At 34.2% G+C, this 25,051-nt stretch overlaps 1 protein-coding gene across 6 annotated transcripts in view; it reads right to left on the bottom strand.

Annotated features, from left to right (window-relative positions):
- Positions 1–25,051, bottom strand: part of LOC113496003 (solute carrier family 26 member 10) — a 45,492-nt gene that overhangs the window by 13,575 nt on the left and 6,866 nt on the right. The window contains exons 1-2 of one of the 6 annotated variants that reach the window (XM_026875050.1): positions 8,623–9,360; positions 7,382–7,571 (exon numbers count right to left, since the gene is read on the bottom strand). The exons of 1 other annotated variant lie outside the window; for it this stretch is intronic. In XM_026875050.1, the coding sequence (XP_026730851.1) occupies positions 7,382–7,440 (59 nt within the window). In that variant the 5' untranslated portion in view covers positions 7,441–7,571; positions 8,623–9,360. Of the gene's footprint in view, positions 1–199; positions 354–7,381; positions 7,588–8,622; positions 9,362–25,051 lie in introns of those variants that run through there. 4 more of the 6 variants (XM_026875048.1, XM_026875049.1, XM_026875053.1 and 1 more) reach the window with 4 other exon arrangements.

Below are 25,051 nucleotides of genomic sequence, written 5' to 3'. Positions count from 1 at the left end.
CAATGTTCGGTACGGTAATAATGCTGATGGATGTTTTTTTTGTTTTTCTTTAGCTTATTTAATTTTGTACTTGGCATTTATCGTGTGTGTGACAAGCTGTGACTGCCTTAGGGCGATACATCTCAGTTTAAAAAAACTTATTCCCATATATTCGAACGAATGTTAAGATTTGAGAATTATAATGAATAATAAGACTTGCCATTCACTAGAGTCACTGTCTCCATCACGAAGTAGCGGTTCGCTTTCATTATTAATATCAACATCCTTGTCAAAAATCAAAAACGTCTTTTTCATACGCATTTTTAGTATTGCCACACACAATTTTAATAAATTTTAAATATAATATCACACGCATACAAATAATTTATAAAAAAATAACACCATTTTTAATATATTATTTAAGTAAGAAAAATAAACCGAAACATTCACACACGACAATAATAAAAATATTATATTAATTAATAAAAAATATTTTTTTTTTATATTCACTCCCGACTCCCGGGCTCGCACAAACCACACCAATTTAACTGAACTTAAAACTGATATAGCTTGTTATAATAATATTATAATACGAATACCGTTTTGACGTTTAACAAGGCAATCAGTTAGTTTTAAACTGAAACTAGGCGGCTTGGAGATAACGCAAGCCGTCATGGTCTGCGCCCGACTATTGGGCATTACTTGGAGAAATTTGAATTAACTGACCTTGCCAGTTGAAGTTTGACGAAATCGACAATCCCTTAGATTCAGATGGTTGGTATATTTAATTAATACACTATTTTGTACAATATGTATTTTGTACAAAATTTTGAGTGAACGATGTGGTCACCATAATAGGGTATTTGACTAAATCTAGATAGAGATAAGACGTCCAATAAATATTGAGTAGATAGACGTGAGATCATTTTTTATTAGCTAGTTTTATACTAAAATATAGGTGAGCACGTATAGGTATATGTATGTACGATATAAATATATTTATTACTACGAGAAAGTAATGTATAAAACGAAATAATTTAAGTAACAAAACGTATTACACAATATTACAAGTCACTCGGTTGCTCAACCAAACTGAACAGTGAATGCATGATGTTTAAAAATATATTTCTTTTTTCCTTACCTAGGGTTATAGATTTAATTCTTAGTCCTAATTTAACTTTTAAAGTTATTTGAAGTATGGAAAATACGAAAGTTATATTTTTTTTAGTAAATTGGTGAGATACCTACATTATGTCATTTATGTCTTCAATTATAAGAACTACATTTAAGTTACTTATACTTACCAGTTAAATAAATTCGGTTTTATACAGCTTTACACAACGACATCTAGTCTATAATAATCGTAGCTTATATTATAGTACTACAGAACTAATAAACATACTTATTTTTTATAGAAAAAGTACGCACAGACGTAGAACAAACGATCGTGCTCATCACACAAAGATTTTTCCTTTGGGGGAATCGAACCCATGGACTTCAGTATAGCAGTCAGGACCACTAACCACTAGACCAACAAGCCAACGACATTACAAGATTCATTTTTTCTCTTTACCTCGAATATAAAATAAATAACTAAATCCTATAAATGTATATTACTAGTATGACATAATTTATGCCAGTTGGTAGTCAAATCAATCGTCCGTGACCCGTTATCTACTGAGCCGTCATGTGATGCTGCTATCTATGTGTTATCGGTCAACGGCTTATTAGCCCTTATTTATCTATATTAGGACGTAATAACAATAAATCAACATATGTCTAAAAGGTGATTGAATATTAATTCAATTACGACTCGCGACTCGACTCCGGTTGGAACCGAAACTAGTCTGGCTATCCCAATAAATACGCGTAAGACAAAATAAAAAATATCTAGGTTAAGGAACGATTGGTACGGTTGTAAATTCGATGGGCAAAGTTAAAAAATAAGCTTTTTTGTTTGTTTGTGCGGACTGCGGAGCCCTCTCTAGCAAGTCCGGCGCGCACTTGACCGGTTTTCATTTAGATTTCGATTTAATCGCATAAAATATGGAAAATGCAAATACATTTTTTCATTTATTTCATTTACTTTCTTTCTCTTGTCTTTTTAAAAGAAAACGACTCCCGCATTTAGGATTTAGGATGTTTAGCATTTCAACTCTTTTTTAAATTTCAAATTTAAAATGTAACGTATACAAATGTCGGACTTCATTTTTAAGTGTAAAAAAATAACCTAATCTATAAAATATTATTTTTCTAAAACCCTTACAAGACTATCGTGGCTTGTATATTAACACTGATTATGTAAAAATCAAGTATATTTCCTTATGATGATACTGGTCATTATAATCAAAGAAGCACGTTCATAAAATTATTGCTGTTTGTGTAATAACTACGTCATAATTACTATATAATTTAACAGAGCACATGTGCCACACTTCCTTTTTCACACTGCCTTTTTTCTCTCTAAAACTTAATTGTATGGCAAAACAACGTTTCCTGGAACATCTAGTATTATACACCTTGATTTTTAGTGGTCTTACAAAAGCAGCCCAGTTCATGTATCCAATGACTAGAATACGTTCATGATAAAAAAAAATAGGTATTTATGAGATTTGAATAAATTTAAAATGCAATTTTTATTAAATATTATGATGCAATTTGTAGTTTTTTAGAAATACAGCTCTGTTACGAGCGCGGTCCGAGCCTTGTAACAATGGTGAGAGGCGCGGGCGGCGAAGTTTTGATCATTTTTAAGAGTATTTTCAGATTTCTCTTGTTTAATTTTTCTTGGTACTTATGTATTATCTTAGTTCATGATAAAAAAAAAAAATCGCGCCTAGGGGTATTTTACGTCGGATACATGAACTGGGCCGCTTTTGTAAGACGACAAAAAAATCACCGTGTATAACTTTATGAGTTTTAGCTAGGATAGCTCCAAATGAATACTGCCTTTTTCTTAACTTACCTTAGCCTATAGTGATTCGTAATGGTCTTAAACGTATCAAGGCAGTTGTTGCGTACATTAGCTAGGTACGCGTGAAAAATACCTCTCTGGTTTCGAAATCGATTTATTATTGACAGGCGTGTTGGAAATGTAACGAATACACGTATTTTACCTTGTTTACGAAATGATTGATTTACAACCTTTGCCTCCCTGGTGCAGGTTTTTAGCCTCACTTTATGGTAGGACTTTTTCTGGTCCTATGCCAATCTCATAGAATCCAATCTTAAACAATTGTGATTCTGCTACAGTATTTTAAGATAAGTAGACTCTCTGTTTCTAAATGGGATGAAACAGTCAAAGACTATGCTCAAAGAAGGACTATTCTTTCAACAGGCATTCAGGAAAGATGGCCGACCAAGTGACACTTCAAACTTAGTACAAAGATTCGATAAATTATTTATGCTCTCATTGTATGCTCTTCTTACATTACATGCATAGATATATCATCAGTCTTTTGTCTCATTTCAGTTAGTATTTACCAAGACATTTGTTAATTCTAGATAAGTAAAACTAGTGTGAACAATGGTTGTTTGAAACTAAGAGTAACTACGTAGCATATGTTAAATAAATAGTAGGAAAAACAGTCTAATCTGCTGTATGTTTCCCCGTTAAGATTAGGTTAGGATCGCGTCAAGTTTCTATGGAGAAACAGGCAGAAGGGAATGGTGAAGTACTCTGGTGCTTTAAGTAGAAGTTTGTAGAATTTTCCCCTTGTAACAAAAAACTGCGGTGAATTTGGGGGGGTTTGCGATATTGTATTAGGAACCCACTACTACAATTCCGGTGGGTTTACCCGGTAGAAGAAGTATCTGCCGTCTTCAGTGCGAAGGTAAAGTAAACTTTTAAAGGATAGTAAAAAAAACAATTGTTGTGATGTTGCGGATCTTTACAAACTCGTCCCCGTCTGGATAACGGTGGCAGAAAACGGAAAAAAGTCCGACCGGTAGGAGTCTGGAATTATCCTCAGTCTTAGGCAAAAAATGTGCATGTAGAAGTACCATCAGGTATCAAAACCAAGGCATCTAATACTCGCTTCAATAAAATTACATAAGTAGTGTAACTACCCATTTAAGCATCTTAACCATTTCATTATAAACTCACTCCACCCCTTCGACATTCGTTACTCGTATTATAAAACTGAACAACACGCTACATCGTCTATATGTAGGTAGAACCGTCAGTGCCATTATACATATTTAGTTATAGTAGAAACCAGAAACAATGAGTTTGTCCTACTGGCACTGTTTGATAAAGGGTTCACAAAACACATATGTTGCGTACATGACAAACTCCGAACCACCGACTATCAATTACTGTCAAATGATTATTATGGCCCAGTATTTTCTATGCCCTAGTATTTGCACATCTAGATGCTACATGGAGTATGCGTATAATTGGCGGTAATTTCTGGGACAACCTGTATCGTCGTAATGATAAATGTAACTAGGTATGGGGTTTTGTGACATGTACCCACTTCTTGGTATATAACCTTATTAGTTTAAAACATAATCTTAAATTATTACGGGAGTGTATATAAATACCCGCCCCGATCCACGCTTATTATGTGCATTTTATCTTGAGTCTAGCTATGTCACCGTGCATGTGACTTGAATGTTTGTGGAATCACCGCGATGTGGACAATTCCTTAATATCGGGGAAAAAAATCATCTTTACTAGGAAATTAACTTCATGATATAAAGCCACTTATCATCACCATCAGCGTCCATTGCTGACACACCCTAAGTGTAGAAAGATTTTCTTTTATCATTTTTTACTACTTACCAGTACCACACTGCATCTGAGAAATCTTTTATTTGGGCATAGAAATCAGAAGAGGTTTAATATTTTTTAAACGGATCATTAATTTATTATTCGCTTACAATGTAGAGTTTAACAACAGGAGTCATATTGTGATGCCAGTGAACCCAAGTACTTAGTCACACATATTACAAAGACCACGATGCACATTGTTTTGTACTAATAGTAGGTACTTTATTTATTCACATGTATGTATATCGTTAAAGAATCTGGTTTTCTCGCCATCCTTTGTGAGTGCAAAATAATTAATGAAAGTCTTCAGCCTTTGCCTTATCTTTTTGTTTAAACGCGTTTCGATGGTGGTACAGAATACAGAGTTCAAAAATATAAATACGTTGCTATATATTTTATAATATACTCAGTCCTTTTTCTTATTTTATATGTAAATCAGAGCGCCTGAGCAGATAGTGTGATTACAATTATGAGCCACTACATATTGCTAACTAAATACGATCAGGCGCAAGACTACAATTTTAATCAGTGTCCGTTTTCAAATTTGTCGACACACAATTAAATCGTGGACATCATACTGTTTTAATGATTTATTTTGCTAAAACCCTTTTTGATCCAAAACTCTCAATTACTTGCAGCCGTGTATTGATAAGGCTAGTGCTTTTGAATTCCTCCTTGAATAACTTCTTTCATTAGCTATCGTTTCTATAATTGCAAGTAGGTCTATTTTAGGCATCGCTTATCGAAGATGACTAGGTAGTCTAGGTTAGTCTAGGTAGTCTAGGGTAACTTTAATTTCCATTGAGCACAAAGTTTAATTGAAATGCTCCTTTACTTTCTTTCACCTCAAGTTTTTTAGTATTTAATTAAATATCAGAATGTTTTTGCTCCGTGCAATTATTCTTTTTGTTTAACATTAATTTAAAACACATTTATACACAATGGAATTATTTTATCATGTGTAATATCATACAAATGGCAATTATAATTGTAATTATCGCTGTTTTACAAACATACGGGCCAAAGTTCAATTAGTTTATGGAATCTGATACATTGAGTGTGCAAATCATGTGTTATTTTAAAGTTATACCGAGGGAGGTATAATAGGTATACCGAGGCATTGTCTTTAAAATTTTGGCGCAAGTGCGAGTCAAATTTGCGACACAGGGCTCCCAGCAAATAGGAAGAAAATGCTTATGCGATATAATCGTAAATGAAATTGTCACTTATCACCCAACAAATATTTAACCGCTAGAACCATTGCTTAGCCTTGATTTTCATTTTTAGTATTCGTTGTTAAAGCGCCAACAGAAATATTTCATCACTCAAAATTTTATCTGTCTATCACGGTTCTCGAGATACAGCCAGGAGACGGACAGACAGACGGAAAGACAGCGTGCTGCGACTCAGTATAAGAGTGCCGTTTTTACCCTTGGGGTACGTCACTCTAAAAGCAGGTAGCAGTTATATAAAATAAACCTGATATATATAAATATCAAGGTAGTGCTTAGATCCTTATATTCCACTACACATTTTCCGTGCAGCCGACAAGGTGAAATGTTTATAAATCAATGTTAACTGCGTTTGTCGAATTATACACCTAGTTTTTAAATCTATTATGTACTTACACGAATATGATAATAATATTTTTACAAGTTACGACCTTAAATAAAATTGAACAAGTCAAACTGTCAAATTTTTTATGGGACCAAATGACAGCTGTTCTGTGTTACCTAAATATAAAAAGAATTTAATAGACAATGTCAGTTTACCCAGTCAAAAGTTCTGAAGTCACAAAAATAAAAAGATGCCGGTGAATTGGTTGGAAAGGTAAAGATTGTAAGTTGGTAAGATAATAGGTAATCTCTGGATCTACTGAATCGATATTGGCGTTTTTTTTTACCTACAGAAAGCCACGTTATTTGTGCATTTCACGTTGAGTGTGCTTTATGATAACTCAAAAACTCCCACTCCGCAAACCAGGGTCAGTAAGTTATAAAGTAGGTCAGAGGAACGGCAAAGGAATCAACTGTACTAATATAAATTGTCATCTGTCGATATTCTCTTTCAATCTAAATGTCGCATTGACTCAAAATTATTTGCTTCACATGCGTGCGTATGTTAGCACTTTATCATATGGTAATATAATTCGGTAAGAACATTATTTAAATGGTATACTGTAAACTATTAGCGTATTTTGTGCACAATTTAGCACTTTAACTGGTAAATAGTTTGGAAATGTAAGGGATAGCAATAATAGAAAATAACAAGCATCGGTGCGTCCTTTAGCACTTCAATATTTTATCAAATAATTTGTGGGAAATATATTACAGTACCTTCTGAAAACTACAAAGAACGTTCTTAAAAACTTTAAGAAACATTTTGTAAGTAATTCAAGACAATAATTCGAATTATTTGTCTTCGGTGCGACTTTTAGCACTTTACTATTTTGACAAATAATTTGGCGGGAACGTTTGACAGCGCAACTTTTTTTAAATTATCTTGTTGCAGGCTTACGTTCTACGGCCATACTGACCAGTTTAAAGAGGTGATATTTTTTTCTTTATGAAATAAAGGAATAAGAAGAACAGAAGATAGATATATAGATTCCATGAATTCTAGACTCACCATCTATCAGGGTCCAGTTTCTCCTTTTCCCAATCTGCTCCCTTTTCACCGTTTCTCATTTTTAACACTTTTTCTTTCTTTTTATTTACACTAAAGCATCACTAGGAAGATTATCACATAGGTCCAGATCTTATTTACTTTTGAAGTAAATATAACGTAAATTGTATATATTTTGTAACACTAGTTGTATCTAGAATAAACTTATACTGTCAATATAGTCTTATAAATATAAGGTAGTTATTACAACAAGTTGCTATGTTATACTTATGAGCCTACAGATCTACAGACCTAATATTCTATATCTACTATCCTTCTCACATTGGAACTTGAGCAACTAGTGGGCAGACATAGAGGACCTTAATAAAAAATATCATAGCGTATCCCTCCGTTTTTGAAGACAGCCCTAGTCGTCAACCGCTGTCATTTTGACATAGGCTATTATTTTCACATCCTCATCACTATAATATACTTTTATTATTGATGATTGTAATATCCTATAATTAGGCGGGCTATATTAGGCACGGGTAATTTTCGTTATTACGAGTGTAACTTTTAGCTTTCTGCACGGGGCTGATACTCCGAAACAAGATGGCGCCCAACGAGAGAGATTTTAGACGAATATCTATAAGTTTCAGTACCTAGCAGTATTCGTTTGTAAACTAAAGTCAATTAATCGGAGATTTACGTAATCGTTGCCCCGCGTACGAACGTCCTAACATTCATGCTATCCTCAGCATATATTATATGAAAAAAAACCCGCAAGATTTGGCAACAATTTCAATTCTTGACGTCACAACTAATCATACGATTCATTTGTTTTCTTATTCTGCAAAACGTATAACAACTCTTAGTATTAGTAACGCCTTTTTTATAAGACTATTGGAAGGGCGAATTTGTTCTTTTAAACTAGATTCTTAATCAATCCGCATAAGCAATAAGGAACGGCTTTGTAGCTAGTCAATTAATGTCAATTAGGTATAATTTAAGGGCAAAGACTTTGATTGATCTGACAACTGGGATAACTCGTACATCTCGACACACAATCGATATTAGTTCATACTTTCTGACATTTCGACATAGTCACTTGGGAAGCAAAGTACTTTTCTACGAAACTGTAAGCTTTAGTCAATAGTCCAGCGATACACTCCCAAATTCGGCGCAGTCACGTGTCAATGTGTTATAGAAAGCAATACGTTGTTATTAATCACGCCAAACAATTAGATTTGAATGAAATAAATTACCGAAGTATAGTGCTTTTATCACTTTGTTCACTTTTCATCTTGCCACAAAAACTTCACTATCCACGATCACAGCGCAAAATATAGAAAATATATAAATACCACACCGTTATATACATTTTCATTGCCACTACTGAAAAGATAAAATGATAAAATATGTAATGTTGAAAGATTATGATGGATCTAATGGTAAATATACATTTAAGATATTAAATAGGCTTTGATACATTGGACAAATAGTAACAGTTTGCAAATGTTAGGTAATTCGCTAAATTTAATTTACGGCGTAGGTTTGTAGGTAAAGAGATCGTGGTGGAATATTTTCTGTCGGTGCAAGCTATCCCGGGACTTCGGCAAAGGATGTGATGAGACATATGAGGGGTAGTTTGGCGGATTGAGCTTTTCTTGATTAAGCGCAAACCATAGACACTATAAAGAAGGCAAATGCTATCGAAAAGTATTCAGTACGAACTCCAAACCTCGTTGATTCAATATTTCGAGATTGGAATCTCCAAAAAGCCTGTCAAATTTTCGGTCATTACTGCATGAACAATGAACTGTTTTAATGTCAATTGTTTGGTCTATATTCATACAGAATTTGATAATCGCTGTGTTTTCAGAGTTCATTCATATTGTAAAACATGACTCAATAACTTCCTGTTTGAAAAAAATCCTACCCAATGTATATTAACAATACCAGCATATAATTGTTCCCAATCTAGGTACACGCCTCTTTCCATTTAGAAGATTTGAGCATTGATCATCACGTCAGCCTGAGTGATCATCCCTAGCGTGCATCGCATCACGCTCACTGAGGGATTTCAGATTCCAACATTTGGAAATCCAAGTTTCCTCAAGATACTTTCCTTAGTGATGCCATAGAATAATTGAAAGCTCTACCTAATATATCTACTACAGAATTACTATGAAGATAACGTACTTGTAACATATTGCCCTTAGTTTGTTTGCCCGTTAGTTACATCAAACAAACAAGCGAAGGGCATGGTTTTCCATAGTAAGATTAATCGCCGTGTTACCTAATTAAGGAGTTTGGATTTTGATGGATTAGGATAAGTTACGTACATACATATTTGTAATTAAGGTACGTTTGTTTCCAAATAACGTTACTATGGATAGTTCTTGATCATCATTATCAACCTAGCCTTTTCCTTATAGTCTTTTCCGAACTGTGTTGGATGTTCCAAACTAACCAGATGAATCTAAGTAACAGTGTTTTACACGGAGCGAAGTACTTCACCAGAACAGTTCGATGTAAAAAGTGAACTTTGGATTGAATACCAGTCTCCTTTGTAACTCCCGACGCCAAAAAGAATGGGTGTTGCGTTAAGCGATTTGCAAGTTATGGAAGGTGAAAGCGGGGAAGAATAACTGAATATATGCAAATATTCAAATATTACTACTGCTTAAATTGAAGCGCACTGAAATTTCAATTTGAGTCCATTTGATAAGAAACCTGGTGTTAGGATACTCTCGGGTATTTCTTATTTTTTATCACAACTGCATTCTCGACGCGGACTCGAACGCATATCCATGGCAAACAATTCATGAAAATAAATTGGAATAACCACTACGTACGAAAGTGACTCTATACATAGAACGGCAAACATGTCTAAACAAACATAGTTTGTTGGTGGTAATTGTTATTTACTCATGATATCATATATGCTCTGTACAACCATCACGTTGCCTACCTACCGCAGTGGCATCAACACTACGATAAAACATTTTAATCCCTGTATCTTATTTGAAAAGAAAACAATGCGGTATTTTCCGGTTATTTTTATTTTTAAATTTAGTGCTTATATTTTTTCTATTTAAATATAGATTTTCATATTGTAATCATTGATATTCTTTAATATTTAAATAACAATAATGAAAGAATGTTGAACCCAGTTAATTACCGCAGTAGTTAATACAAGAGTTAAATTTTACAGGTGTATACCTGATCAGCACGGCTTACTAATTATAGAAGGACATGCTTATTTCACAGTATGAAAAATTTATACGCATTTCCTTTCATTTACAAAATGTGGATAAAGCAGCGAGGGAGTTAGCCGATGAGGGAGCATCTACTAGAATTTTCCCGCCGTGCCAAATAAAAGGGCTTACATTGAGATTAAATTCAGCCAAGGGCATGCAAAACCGATAACTCCGATCAGACATACTAACAAGGGAAGACAAATAAAAAACTCGGCGGATTTTCTAACTATTCGCATGCCTTTGATCCACAGGTGACCTTCGGCCCATTAAGAATAAGGATTACAGACAACACATTAGAAAAAAAACAAATGACATATGGTACCTATTAAAGAAAAAAAAAACAAATACTAATATATTCTTTGTTTAAAAAACCATCGTGGGACAGTTACTGGCTGGTATTATTTTCAAAGCCTTTTACCTATCTCAAATACAATTGTGATCTCAAGTGTGTGTGTAATACCTCAACAACTTTAGATTACAGATTATGAAATGTTTTTAAAATAATGGAAAAATAACCCTGTGGTAATCTCGCGTGATGTTCACGAGACGGTGGGCTGATAATGTCGATAACTTAAGGTTTAGACGGACGATGAGAGAAACTTGTGAGTTGCTTATACATTGCCGGCTATGTTTTACGATTGTTGATACTCGAGCTGTTCGACACGACAATGTATTGCAACTCGTATATTTACATCTCGCGTTGGATAGATGAGGGTTATCTAGTTCTAGGGGACATTAGGATTTATCTAGGAGATTCTGTTAAAGTAGTACCAATGAGACTTCTTGGTAAGTAGTTTTAAGAATTGTTAAAAACACAAATAATTGTGAAAATTATTGCAAAATTTTCAATTTAGTATTTTGGTTTCTTTTAATGCACAACAAAACAATTTAAACGAATTTAAAGAGCTTGAGATTTAACATATGGTTGGATAGAGTTTATAATATTACTTAACGTTGTTTTGCTATAGAGCAGAAAAAATAAAAAAGGGCAGACCTACCGAATATGCGCTCAAAATTATTTGCACCCGACCGATTGTTATGCACTCATAACAATCGGTCGAGCCGTTTCGGAGTATTTTAACTCCGTACATCGTGACAGGAGTATTTTCAAAAACAATATCTATATAATTTAATCATAATATCATATTTAAACTTAGATCGTTAAAGACCGGCTTTGCACGACGGAAAACTTTCATATGAGAAAACAGAAGAATGAATTGAATGATATGAATTTTTCTTTTTGTAAAATTTGTTTACTTCTATGACCGGATTTGCAATTCCATTGGACGAATAATTCTATTAAACGTAAGGTAAATTAATAGCGTATTTGTCACACCTAAAATTGACTGATGAATTAAAACCTGATTTACCTTATATCGTAAATTCATAATTATAAAACAATGATTTATGAAAGAAGGTTACTACGAGTAGCACGATACTGCAGCTATGGGAAAAGTATTGCCTTGTATCTTGGCCATATTTAAATAATTAATCATGTAATAGAAACAATATGATCGAAGTTTCCCGTAGTGAGAAATGGATAGCAGAAATAATAATAGGTAACTTTCTAGATGCACATAGAGTGACATAATATACACTAGGTAAAAAAAGCCTGTTTGATCCTTTAAACACAAATAAGAGACTTGAAAAGGACGGAAAAAAGCAAAACCAAAGTATACTTCGTAAGTGCAACATTGACGATAAATATTACCCTGAATTTTGGGAATTTTACCTAAAGTATGAAAACTCAGTTTTAGGAAGTTTCCTAGTTGTCATGAAGTATTAATTCAGTAATGACAGGTAATCTATACGATATTAGAGAAAATTTATTCTTTAGTTGTTTTTTTCAATTTCGCAATTTGATTATCGCAAGTACTTTATAATTTAACGCTGCAATACAACCCGTTAATTGATCGGACAGGTTTTTTTATATATACATACCGTATACAATTTAAGTACCCTAAATATTTTAGTAAGTATTAATTGCACTTTTCTTAAACGTCAATATTAAACTTATAAACTTATTCACAACACACTTTTCAAGTCAAAAACTTTCCACTTTTTCCAATTTAACAACACGCTTTTAAATTGGCGCGTAATTTCTGAACGCGGTTTTAATAGAGCCGCGCCGCCGTGCCGTCGCGTCGATTGAAATCGGCAGTCGATCGACTAATGACTACTTTATAGCTTACAATAATAACGTTACGGTTGAATAAAGATACAAATTGATATTGTTATCGGAAACAATTCAATCAAGTTCAAGATTTTGATAAGCGATTAGGAATATTAAGATTGTGTTTTCAATTTTGAAGATGACTGTACTTTCCTCGCTTGTCAATTACAGGATAAACGTCGAAAGAGAATAAAAAAAATCTGCCTTTTGAAATGTGTAAGGGTAAGTCAGTTATTTACTTGGTTTACTAAGGTTGGTCCCGTTGGTCTGGTTTCTCAGAGTAGGTAAAGTGATCTTAAAAGTTTTACGAAATAACAGGTTAAAAATAACCAATAATCAGTTTACACAATCTTTTCACAGCTAAGATGGATGATTCCCGATTCTTAAAATGTTGCATCATTTTCAAGAAATCAGTACGATGAGATTTTATGTTCGTGGTGAAACAAAGACAAAGCAATATAGGAAAAGTACATTCGGAGCATTGTCTTGTTTCGATCATGTAGTTGTAAGTTGACTCCACCCGGCAAGCATGGAAGCATGGCATTCAACGTGGCAATGCTGCATAGCCTTCGAGGCACGTTTCCCACTTTTGATATCGAAAAAGATGTTTTTTTTTAGTACATGCTTATTCTCGTCTTAATATTTCATTTAAGCAAAAGAAAACGAAGAAGATTTTATGTCGCCAAGGGATCCACAAACTTACAAGACAGTCAAAAACACATATTTAAAGACACCGGAAAAGCATTTATGAATCACACAAACGCTATTCCTACGGGGGATCAAATCAGTGCAGTTTAAACTGTAAAGCTTAATTTTATTTAGACATACTATTAATCCTACAATCCTCATATGTCAAAAGATTAGCGTCTTCAATCAAAGTGTTGTTATTGACAGCAGAAGTCAATTGTCAAGAAGTTATCAGTCCGTTTGACGTAATACAGTTTTATAAAGGTTTCACGTCATAAAAAATGACGTGCTTCGATAAATATTTATCTAATATTTAAGTGGTGCCAGGTGGTAAAGCGAGCCTTAAGCTGTGCTGTTTTTGGCGCCATTTATTTGTCATATATTAATACATTTTTTGATAAAATAATTATTTGTTTTTCTTAGATTTACGTAGATAATTCATTTGGAAAATATTTACTTTGCTTACGAAGAGCGTTATGTAGTAGTTCTAAAGTTTAGTTGGGGTTTTATAACTTGTTTTTTCAAGTTCTTATCTTTGTAATTCACTTTAAAATCATGTCTGTTCAACTTAGGCTTTTTGTGGGCTGAAAGGACGTATCCTAAAGCGGAACTTGATCTAGGAATTTAATTATTTATTGAAAATCGCTAGTCAGTTACCGTAAGCTTAACCAGCAATCGATCCACTCGTAAAGTTGCAATATTAAAACATAATTCTATTCAAGTACACTTCATCGGCTTAAATATATTATTGTAAGTTCAGCAGCACTTTGCATTGCGCATTAGATAACAATTTCTAATGATAACAGAACACGGCATCAACGTGATAATTCATCAGATAGTATAATCACAAAATAATGCCGTATTTCAAGCTAAAACATCAGGAAGACTTCCTTAATAAAACTAAAAACAAGCAACAGAGATATTTGCTTATATTATTATCATAAACATACTAACAATAGTTGCGTAAAATGAAACGGTAAAAATATTGCGATTTGAAAATACCAGGTAAATACTAATAGGTACTTATTAGGTAAAAACTATTTAGATAACCTCAGTATGGTTATGTCAGGAAAATCCCTTGTTACCTACATCTTCTACATTATTAGGTATGTTATAACCAGATAGCTGAATGTTAATGGGGATATGGTGACCATTCGCCTGTCTTGTCAAGTGAAAAGTCGTATGTTCGAATCCCAGCAATCATTCAATGTCTTTTTGAATACATGGGCGTATTACAAAGTAATCATCACTTGGTAAAAACGGTGAAACATTATGAGTAAACTAGCATATCTGAGATTTCTTTTAGAATGAGTTACGGCACTTCAGAGGCCCACAGGGCAGTTAAAAACTTTGTCAGCAAGTTGTTGATCAATCATAAGAACTAATACGATGAATATCAATTTCTAGGTTCTATTTAAATCGACCTATCTCCGTTGAATCTCATCAAAGGTGTTATGACAGCAAATACAGGACATTGGCAATAAAATGATTCCGCCGGATGTCCACGGGATCGTCAAATCGTTTTATAGAACAGTCGCCATTATGTCAGAAATGTTGTGGTTCTAAATATGGATTAGTGTGCATAAGGTGCAGGTTCCATTTAAATGAAGGTAACTGCCAATGTGAATTCTTAAAGTTTTTAAACCTTAATGCTTGTAAGACAGCACTGAGACACGGTAAGGAGAACGTGGTGAGAAAACCTAGATTTTAAACATTGGAATCAGAAATTAACAATCCGCAGTGAGCAATGCTGAACATTCCCTATACGGGAAGAGGCCAGAGACCAATGGGACATGAATAGGCTGGTTAATATTCCTCACATCTATATGTAAGAAATAATAAATAAGTGAGTCATTAGTCCATAAATATTATTAAGTATACAAAGTATGGAACTGTAATTTCCTTTTAATCAACTTCTATGTATCTGTTTGTTCGCACTATTATATAGGAATTATGTCGATAACTAGTTGAGGATAATGGCACACGCAAATCCGGTATAAATATTTTTGTCTTCCCAGTGATAATCAAATAAGATTTGGACAAAATTTCGTTGCAGTTCATTCTACTATTAAGATCAATTCGGAGACTTGCGATTCCAATTTTAAAAGACTGCTTATAAAAACACAAGCGGGAAGTGCTTATGTAATACAGCAATACGGGGGGTAACAGCAAGAGAAATCTCTTCAAAGTCTGACAAGTACATTGAAGATTATAATCATGAAATTAGACATGCAAAGCTGACATGTGCGCAGATTTATTATTCCATGTTTCGCATATCCTTGCATATGTAAGAGATGTGTATCGATGCGATAAACAGCTGTGAGTAGTGTCGACAAGTTATCGATTTTAATGATCTTATCGATTTCAAGTATGCATGCAAAGATGACAATTGGATTATCTTAACATTTCCGGCTTAAACATCTGTTTTGCATAAGTATGTATAGTAAGGCATATTCTGTCGTAAGTACAATCAATCATTATGCGTCATTTTTATAATCATTATTTGAAAGTTAACAGATCGAGTGGTAATAACGGTGATTTTTTTGGCTCCAAGTCCTTCATACATTTCTGCGTTTGACATTTTTGTAAGGTGATTTCCAATTTTTGTATTGATCGGAATTCGTCAAAAAATACGCCTTGTGTTATACTGAAACCAGAGACAACAAAATGATACTTCAGACTTCTAATCAAGGGTCCTTTCAGGTTTGGTAAAAGAGAAAGAAAACCTGTTTGAGAATACTTGATTGTATGAAGATGGTATGTCAAAGCCACGTGATTATAGGGAACGACATATCATCTCCATACCCCTTAGGCTTTCTCGCGTTAATGGTATAGGGGCATAGACCTATTAGTACCTTTATGATATACGCTATCTTACTTCTACATTTGCTTCAGGGAATTTAAAAACGCGGTCTTTAAACCTAGTCAGAAAACAAAATAGAATCAAACTCCCAAAACACAACACCGTTTATAATAAGAAATTTATTCATTTTTTTCTGTTTACCGCTGCATATTTTCCAAACAGAAGTTATCACGGGAGTTATCTCACGTGTGACCATCACGTGAATCACGTGTCTACGTATAATGTAACATGTTATGTAAAACGTGTAACATGTGGCGGGGTGACAGGGCGACCTGAGATATGGTGACCTTTAGAAAGATATGTTATGGTACGAGACATTTATTGCGGCTAGAGGTGGAAAACATCGTGAGGATACCTGGATTTAAATATTGGAAAATCATTTAAGCAAGCGCGATTAAACCTCAATTGTTTTCTATTTTTTCAAGCCTGTGCCGAACTGAAACATTAGCGCACGAACAGCTTAAAAGATACAATTTGATTTGTTTTTTTTTTTTAGTAACTCGTATTTTCTTTATCAATCTCAGGGGCCCACAAATTACCCACACTTATCCTTAAATAAGACTTCTAGAGGAATGTTCGGAGTCTAAGTTTAAGCTTTAAGCTTGTTAAAAGCCGGTGGTAGGCTCCTATGCAGCCTGCATGAAGAATTACAACGCATTGTCATATATCGAGACTAAAACGCGTATGACGTAGCACGGCGGTTCAGGTTTAGGCAGTAAGAGTCTGACACTACCCGTTCTCTCCCCGAGGGAGCGGGTGTCCATGAAAAATCACCCGTCTTACCCAAAAAAGTCCCAATACTGTCATGGAACGTTTACGATAATACAACACAACCAGACATTATCTGCTAAGCTTAGTCAATTTGACGAAGCAGTGATAATAATCATAGATTTGTATCTCAGAACTTGCTTGCGTATGTGCAGGCAATGACGTAATGTGTCAGGAAAAACAAAATGCGGAAAATAGGTTTTATCTTAATGCTGGTAAACATGGCACGCCCACCTAACTTAGGTATAGAATTGATAAGAAGCTTCGCACAAGTTCGGAAGACGAGGATCTGGTCAGACTGCTGTAGTTTTTTTGTGGTTGAAGTTTATTTTAGAAGAGGCTTCGTAAGCCATCTTTGGGCATGAGTGCCAAAATACTGACTAGGAGTCGAAGTGATCGCCATGCCCGAAATTATTGGTAAAGTTGGGAAAAACTAGATTATTAATATAGTGTATTTGAATTTTCCGGCAAAAACAAATTATTCGATTCATTTTTATTTAATCAAATAGGTTGTAAAAATATCGGTTACTTGGTTTTCTAAATTGTGGTGGATATTCTTCGTAAATAATAACTAAATGTATTCAGTGAGCAACAGCATTTAGCAACAAATCCAAAATCCATTTTTTACTTTTCGGAATTATCGAAATCTGTTACGAAAGCAGTTGTTTTTTTTCATGCATCAATGTTATACATGGCAAGGATGCACTAAAAGCATTGTATGGGTAACAATCTATTACGTATTTATAAATATGCTAAATTAAAACAGGTGCATTCCATTTAGCTAAGGCACTACGTACTTAGCCAGTGAAGAGCAAAGCGCGAAAAAAAAACCGGCCAAGTGCGAGTCGGACTCGCGCACCGAGGGTTCCGTACAAACCTGCAAGGTTTACAAAGTTCGTTCATTACGACAATCGAGTCATATAAATATATATGACTCGATTGTAAAACGTTGCTTCATGCCAAATTTCAAGATTCTAGGTCGACTGGAAGTACCCTTTAGGTTTTGATTCCCTTGCGAGTACTCGCGCGTTTCAAAATATGCAGCTTAAATTGCTATTTCTTTTGATTGCGTTGACATAGAAGTTTGATTTTGTTACAGCTTAAAGGTATTATAGACCTGAGTATTTGGTATGAATTTCAATTTAATACCTCTACGCGTTTATGAGGAAATAGGTAGTAAGTTTAAAATTATTAAAAAAAAAATATTATGTGATGTAACTAAAAATTTATGGTTTTTGTAATTTTTCCTTTATCTATGGTATAAGACGTTGCTTCGTACCAAATTTCAAGATTCTGAGTTCACGGGAAGCACCCTGTAGGTTTTGATTCCCTTGCAAGTGTCGAAAATTTGCGGCATAAACGGCTGTATCTTTTGATTGCGTTGCCTTAGAAGTTTGATTTTTTCACAGCTTCAAGGGACAGTAGACCTGAGTAATTGATATAAATTTCAGCTTCATACCTCCACGCGTTCCCGAGAAAAAGGGTCTTGACAGACGGACGGACGGACGGACGGACAGACGGACGGACGGACAGACGGACAACAAAGTGATCCTATAAGGGTTCCGTTTTTTCCTTTTGAGGTACGGAACCCTAAAAAACAAAGAAAGGCAGAAAAAGAATACAATTGTTAAAAGGACATGAGGATGTTTTAGTTTCTTTAAATTGGCTACTTATTAAGTCCCTTAAAAACTTAATTCCTTTGTTTATTCATCTTTCAATTATTTTCAACATAATCCCAGAAATACTTTATCTTTTCTTAAACTGTGTGATTAAAGTACGAGAACAAAATATGACGGAGTTCTATTCAAATACATTGTTTTATACACTGTGTGCATTTATTTTTACATAATAATTACGGTAAGAACTTATTGTCACATATTATTTATAAATTGGTTTGAAATAATAGCTGTCCTCATTACCGACATACATTATGGCGTTTCCACTTACATTTGTGCTTGGGTACAAGAAAATGAGTAATACACGGATACATATGTGTGCGTTAAGTATAATGATTTAGTATTGGGACAGTGGACCAGGTCAACGAGTTCTTTGTAAAGGACTACCAAAGTTCTTGGTCAACTACACCCGTGATCAGAAGGATCTGGGAGCACGGCGCGGCCGTGCCCCCACCAAGTCGAGCAAATAATTTTTTCTTTGGGCAAAGAATTGGCATTGCCATTGAACGTGGCTATGCCGCGAGCCTTTTGAGCACTTTCCGCCTATGACAGGGTTGAGGATTTATATTTTGATGCATAGTTTTAAAATATTAATTATGGCTTTGTTAACAAATGTAAAATTTAGTAGATAATTTTTGTCTTTTGTTACTAACAAAACCAAAAGATTTAATTAAAAAGGGGAAGGACTGAAATCTCTTGTTTCATCAGTTCTTCCAAACAAACAATAAGAGTGTTAATTTTAACTCAAAAGACAATCGCATTGTATCAGATTCTTAATACAAGGAAAAAATCAAGGTTTTAAGTGATTTTATTTTGAGACCATGAAAGTAAACAATTTAAGGAAAAGTAATCATGGCCGGTAATTGACGGTTTGTTTCCTCATTCAATTCAAATATCTTTTTTTACTTTTAATGTATGCAGAACCGAAGAATTGGCTGTTCTGCGTCAGCAGTCAGAGGATTCGAGTTCGATACTGAGGAGGTCACCGACTAGCGACTGTTCGTGTGTTGTGAGCTTTAGAAATAAATATCGCAGCTTCAGTGTCAAGTAAAAATGTGAATCTGGTGTTCTCTGACGTGTGGGCCTTACAAAAAGGAGCTTAAAAAGAACCGAAGGGTCTTGTCCCATAAAGTACATAATAGTATCTATTTTATTTAGTCTATATCTAATGCAATGTAATATATTTCTCAAAGCGTAAACACTCATCGAATCTCTCAAATTTACCAACTAAAACGACATAGTAAAATCACTTAAAATACGGATGAGGAGAAATATTTCTAGTCGTAAATCTCACTACTTGACTGCCTGTCAGACATCAACGGTAAACAAATAAGTATCAAGATGCCTCCATAAATCCTGATTGAATTACAAGTATCAAAATCCATTTTATCACCTTATCAGGGCTCTCAGAATTCTTGGAAGTATATTTTGAAATGAAATACGTTGAACTTGCATTGTCTGTGCTGTGCATACATTCTTTATACACAATGTATTCAGTCATATTCTATAATATATTGAGTAATACAATAATACGTCTGTATACTTGTTTGTCATAGCAAATTGCCTTTGAATGGATGAATGGGTTCTTATTTACATATTTGATACTTGGACGTCAAGATTGTGACATTGAATGACAGACGTTGTCTCCAGGAAAAGATTTACAAAACAGCTTATGTAGAAGATAAATAGGACTTTTTAGTACAACTCGGATTAGAAGGATTCAGTACCACTATCAATAAAATCGGCAAAAGACATCACTCATGTAGAAGATTTTAAATGTTTTTCTGTATTATGTTTGGTGCAATGTTTTTTAGTCTTGTAGCCTTCTTTAGTCTAGCCTTCCTTGAAAAACAGACTTTCTAACAAAAAAAATATAATCTGAACAAACTGACTTTAAAGCTTAATAGTATTAGTACAGTACGTTGTTATATAATCGTTTTTATACGCTCTAAATTCATTACAAGACATAAACAATTTACAAGATCTAGGTGATAAATGAAAACGTAAGTACTGCATACATAACTTCTTAACGCGCTGCCTTTGCTTAACTTCATTGACTTGTCATGTTTTTACATGCATCGGTTCAGCCAGTAACAGAAGTTCGTTCAGAGTAAATATAAAAAAGGTTTCACTTCAAATAATCTAGGAGCAGGCACTTTTGACACATCACGTAGGTACTTTTTTTTTGATAGATGCCTGCTTATTGGATTCGCCTAGGTCCTACGGTAAGCGAGATGCCGCTCCACGCCGTGTAGAGCACTGTCCCTTTCCTCGATCGCAACAGTGTCACAAAGATTCAAGCTACATGCACAAAGGCACCAGGACTCAGAACAAACATCCATGGATCATTTGATCATTTTTTTAAGACAAGCATTTGCTTGTCTTACGGGGATGAAACCCTTGACACTTCGCGGACAGTGGTTGGGGCACGATTTGACTATTCGTGCATTAAATCATTTAACATATTAACATCCATACTTTGAAGTATCATATCTAATTTAAATGCTAACGATTCATAAACTGTTACTAAATCATTTTTACTATACGCAAAGATCATAAAATCATTCTGCGTTAGACTTTTAATGCACATTACTGTTTATTTATCGTCCATTGATGTATTTACATGCTATTTAATGATGGATAAGGTATTTGGAATATACCTTATCCATGAGGAAAATGTATAGAATTTATTGTGTTACCTTATTTATTACATAAGATATCAGGAGTAAGTTTGAGTCTAAAACGGACTCTTTTATCATCGAAATTAGTACAGCGACCTACACGAACCTAGTGATCATGAAAACCCTAGATCCCAAATATGAGAATCTGATCCCAAATCGGTTGGGTGACAATCAGTCCGGTGAAAAGCAATACTTAATCAGTGAAAATTTCAACTGTCGACTGTCTAGCTATCACGGTTCATGAGATACATCCTGATGATAGGCGGAGGGATCAACTGAAATGGGTTTCCGGTTTAACCCTTTGGGTACAGAACCCTAAGCGTCCCGTGTTCCACAGCAAGATACACTGAGAGACATGAATTAATTATATTCTTTTCACTTGCCAGTCAACCTACAACAATGTGGCTCTTACAGGCAAGATAAGAAAAATGTTTAAGAAAAGCGTTAATTTAATTGCAACACTAAGATAAAAATAAAACTTTATCAACATTTTCCTTGTCAATGAGGTTACATTTCTGGGTCATGTTCGAAAAACGTATGATGAGTATCAAAACAAGTGGAAAACTCATATAAAGTTAATACGTTTGAATAAAACTCTTCGCGGGTAGCTACCATCAATAGTTTGATCTTGCCGTAACAAACTTTTATCCCTAAACCGACGCGCTAAGTTACATTGTACTGTTCTACAATCTGCAACTTATATAGAGTATTTAGAACGAGAGGTATGCGGCCATTACCCTTCTCATCAGACCATCACGATATGTAATTAATTATATAACATCGCTGTCGAAATTACAGTTGTACAAAGACATTAACAATGCTAAATTATCAATTCAGTTTGATGAAATGTTTATGGTTTTCCTTCGCCCTTGGTAAGAGGCGAATTTTGTTGGACTCTTAGACTACAAGGTAAATACCTCTGGATGTTTATCTTTTCTCAACTCCATAAGGGAATAATAATTAGGTGTTAGGCGATAAGATAATCATTCATTCATTGAAAACGCAGGTACAATATTTGGCGCGTTATTTGCGTTTGGATAAGTTTAACCGGCAAAACCTAACCTCAAAAAGCAATATAATCAAAAATTTATTTATTTATTTATTTTATTTATTTAATTATCACTCTAATCTACCATTACAGGTTACTTAACCTAATGCGGTAGCTAGGACTAAACAAAGGTCTAAGTATTTATGTGAATAATAATCTCCATATGTCCATTTTTTATTTGTAAGGACAGAAAATATTTTGCAAATGATCGTAACCGGTTATAAAATGTAACAAAATAACTGATGTAACAGGAAAATCAACGTTTTTGAACTTCACAACGTACTTTACTAGTATCCTAAGTGTGATCAACAAAAAACCCATGTGTATATAAGAAATGATGTCAGAAATACTTATATTACAAAACCTCTATTCGAGGAACAGTAAAGAAAAGGCTCTAATCATTGCTATGGACTCTGTCACGTATATTTATGCTTTATTTACAGAATCTTAAGGCAAATACAGACGCTTTAAGACAAATTCAAATTATAACGGAGTTTTAAATTATTCTGGCAAACTGAATGCTGTCGAAAAGATAGCCAATTAAGACTGTATGAGGAAGACGGAGGACCAGCTGTTGTATTGCAAATAGGGGAGGGCCTACGTCCAGCAGTGGACTGAATTGATTGAATAATGTCCATGTAAGTAAAGCATACTCAAAGATTAGTCAATTACTCTTCCTTTCAACCAAAGGCGAACAGGTATAACGGAATTTAGCACCCAGAAACACACAAATAATAAAAAAATAACTCCTAAAATATAGTAAAATCAATTAATACGCTCACTGAAAAGAATAGCACAACTGAAATAGAGCCAGAAAACTTAGCTGTAACCGAATTTTGGCTTCGAATAAGATGATAGAAATAATTCAGGATGAAATGACTAGACATCATATAAAGATAGCAGGAATAGGAAAGACATGACAAGAGTCTGAGGAAAATGAGATGATTATACTGTAGGTACAGACTCCACAAACGCAGAAGCTTTAAATAGGCTTATGCAGTAGTTAATAACAATAATGATAACAATTTTTATCGTTCAATTTCACATTCACACTTATTTAAAGTACGCCTTCGTCTAGACAGCAATTCCACACGTCATGCAAAGGCGAATATTTAAATTAACACAGATAATTATATTATACTAGATGTTATGTTTGCTTGTGACGATGTAGACAGTCACGTTTTATCCACCGAAATGTGGATAAAGCAAATTAATCAATATAGGATGATAAAAATACATTGACCCTGGGAACTTATACGTGATGGTGTTGATATTTTTAGTCTATCAGGTCAGTAATATACGTTTAAGTCTCAGGGTTTTTGATAAATTTTATCCCGAAATTGGTGAAAAAAGAGAATAGTAGAAACCAAATTAGAAAGAATGTAAGATGGCGGAAAAAAGAGAGAGTTTGGTTGCAAAACTATTGGAGACCAGAGAGAAAGGGAGAGAGCGTCAGAGATCGGGAGAGAGCAATAGGATTAAAATAGTATGTGTTTAAGTAAAATTTAAAATGTTTTAAGGTCGTTAAAAAAACTAAAACTAGATTAGCTTTAGCGAATTAAGACGTAACTACTAAAAGAAAAATTATAACTAAACTACACCAAAACATCTTGAAAAAAATCCCAAAATAATTAAAACCATACAGTATTAAAATTATTAAAAACACTAACGTTAGCGTTTAAAATGTTTATTAAAAAGTTACATAAACCAATAAAAAGAACTCATCTTAACCCAAGTTTTTATCACGTGTTGTTTTTTTAATTAACCTTGAATTGCGCGCGGTAACTCTGGGTCAACGTCTCAAATAGTCACAATTACTGTATTATACGCGTTACAGACGCGTATAATACAGTAATTGTGACTATTTCCATTTTAAAATGAACAGGCAAAGAGTTTTGTCTCAGCTGTACGAATGAATGCAAGTGTGCAGTTATTTGGATGCCCGATGCACAATAGCGGTCAAGATTATATTACCATATAATTAAGGAACCGCTATTTTGTGTGTTAGAGATGTCCTTCGATCTCAGACGAGTGATATTTCTGCATGTAACTGATTGATAGAAGTTTTTTCATTGTATGAATAAACATGATTTCGACTCTTCACTTCCATTCATATTTGAGACTAACTGTTGCCCGCGACTTCGTCCGCGTGGTTAGGAGATATAAGTTATGATTTATACCTGCCATGTTTTTTTCACATTTTCCATTGTATCTTCGCTCCTATTAGTCGCAACGTGACGATATATAGCCTAAAACCTTCCTCGATGAATGGTCTATTTAACACAAAAAGATTTTTTCAATTTGAACCAGTAGTTCCTGAGATTAGCGCGTTCAAACAAACAAACTCTTCAGCTTTATATATTAGTAAGTATATAGATTAGCAGGATCATTATCTGAAACATCCTTTCGTGCGTTTTGGGGTGATGCTTTAAGTATGTCAGCTTTGCTGAAGCACTCTACTTTAATCATAAGATGAAAGAGAACCACATTAATAATTAATAATATTCATAAGAATCAAACAATACGTAGAACAAA

This window comes from Trichoplusia ni, chromosome 7 (genome assembly GCF_003590095.1).
Source record: "Trichoplusia ni isolate ovarian cell line Hi5 chromosome 7, tn1, whole genome shotgun sequence".
Lineage (NCBI taxonomy): Eukaryota > Metazoa > Arthropoda > Insecta > Lepidoptera > Noctuidae > Trichoplusia > Trichoplusia ni.
The sequence above is the reverse complement of the archived record's forward strand: the minus strand, read 5'-3'. Positions and strand labels throughout refer to the sequence as shown.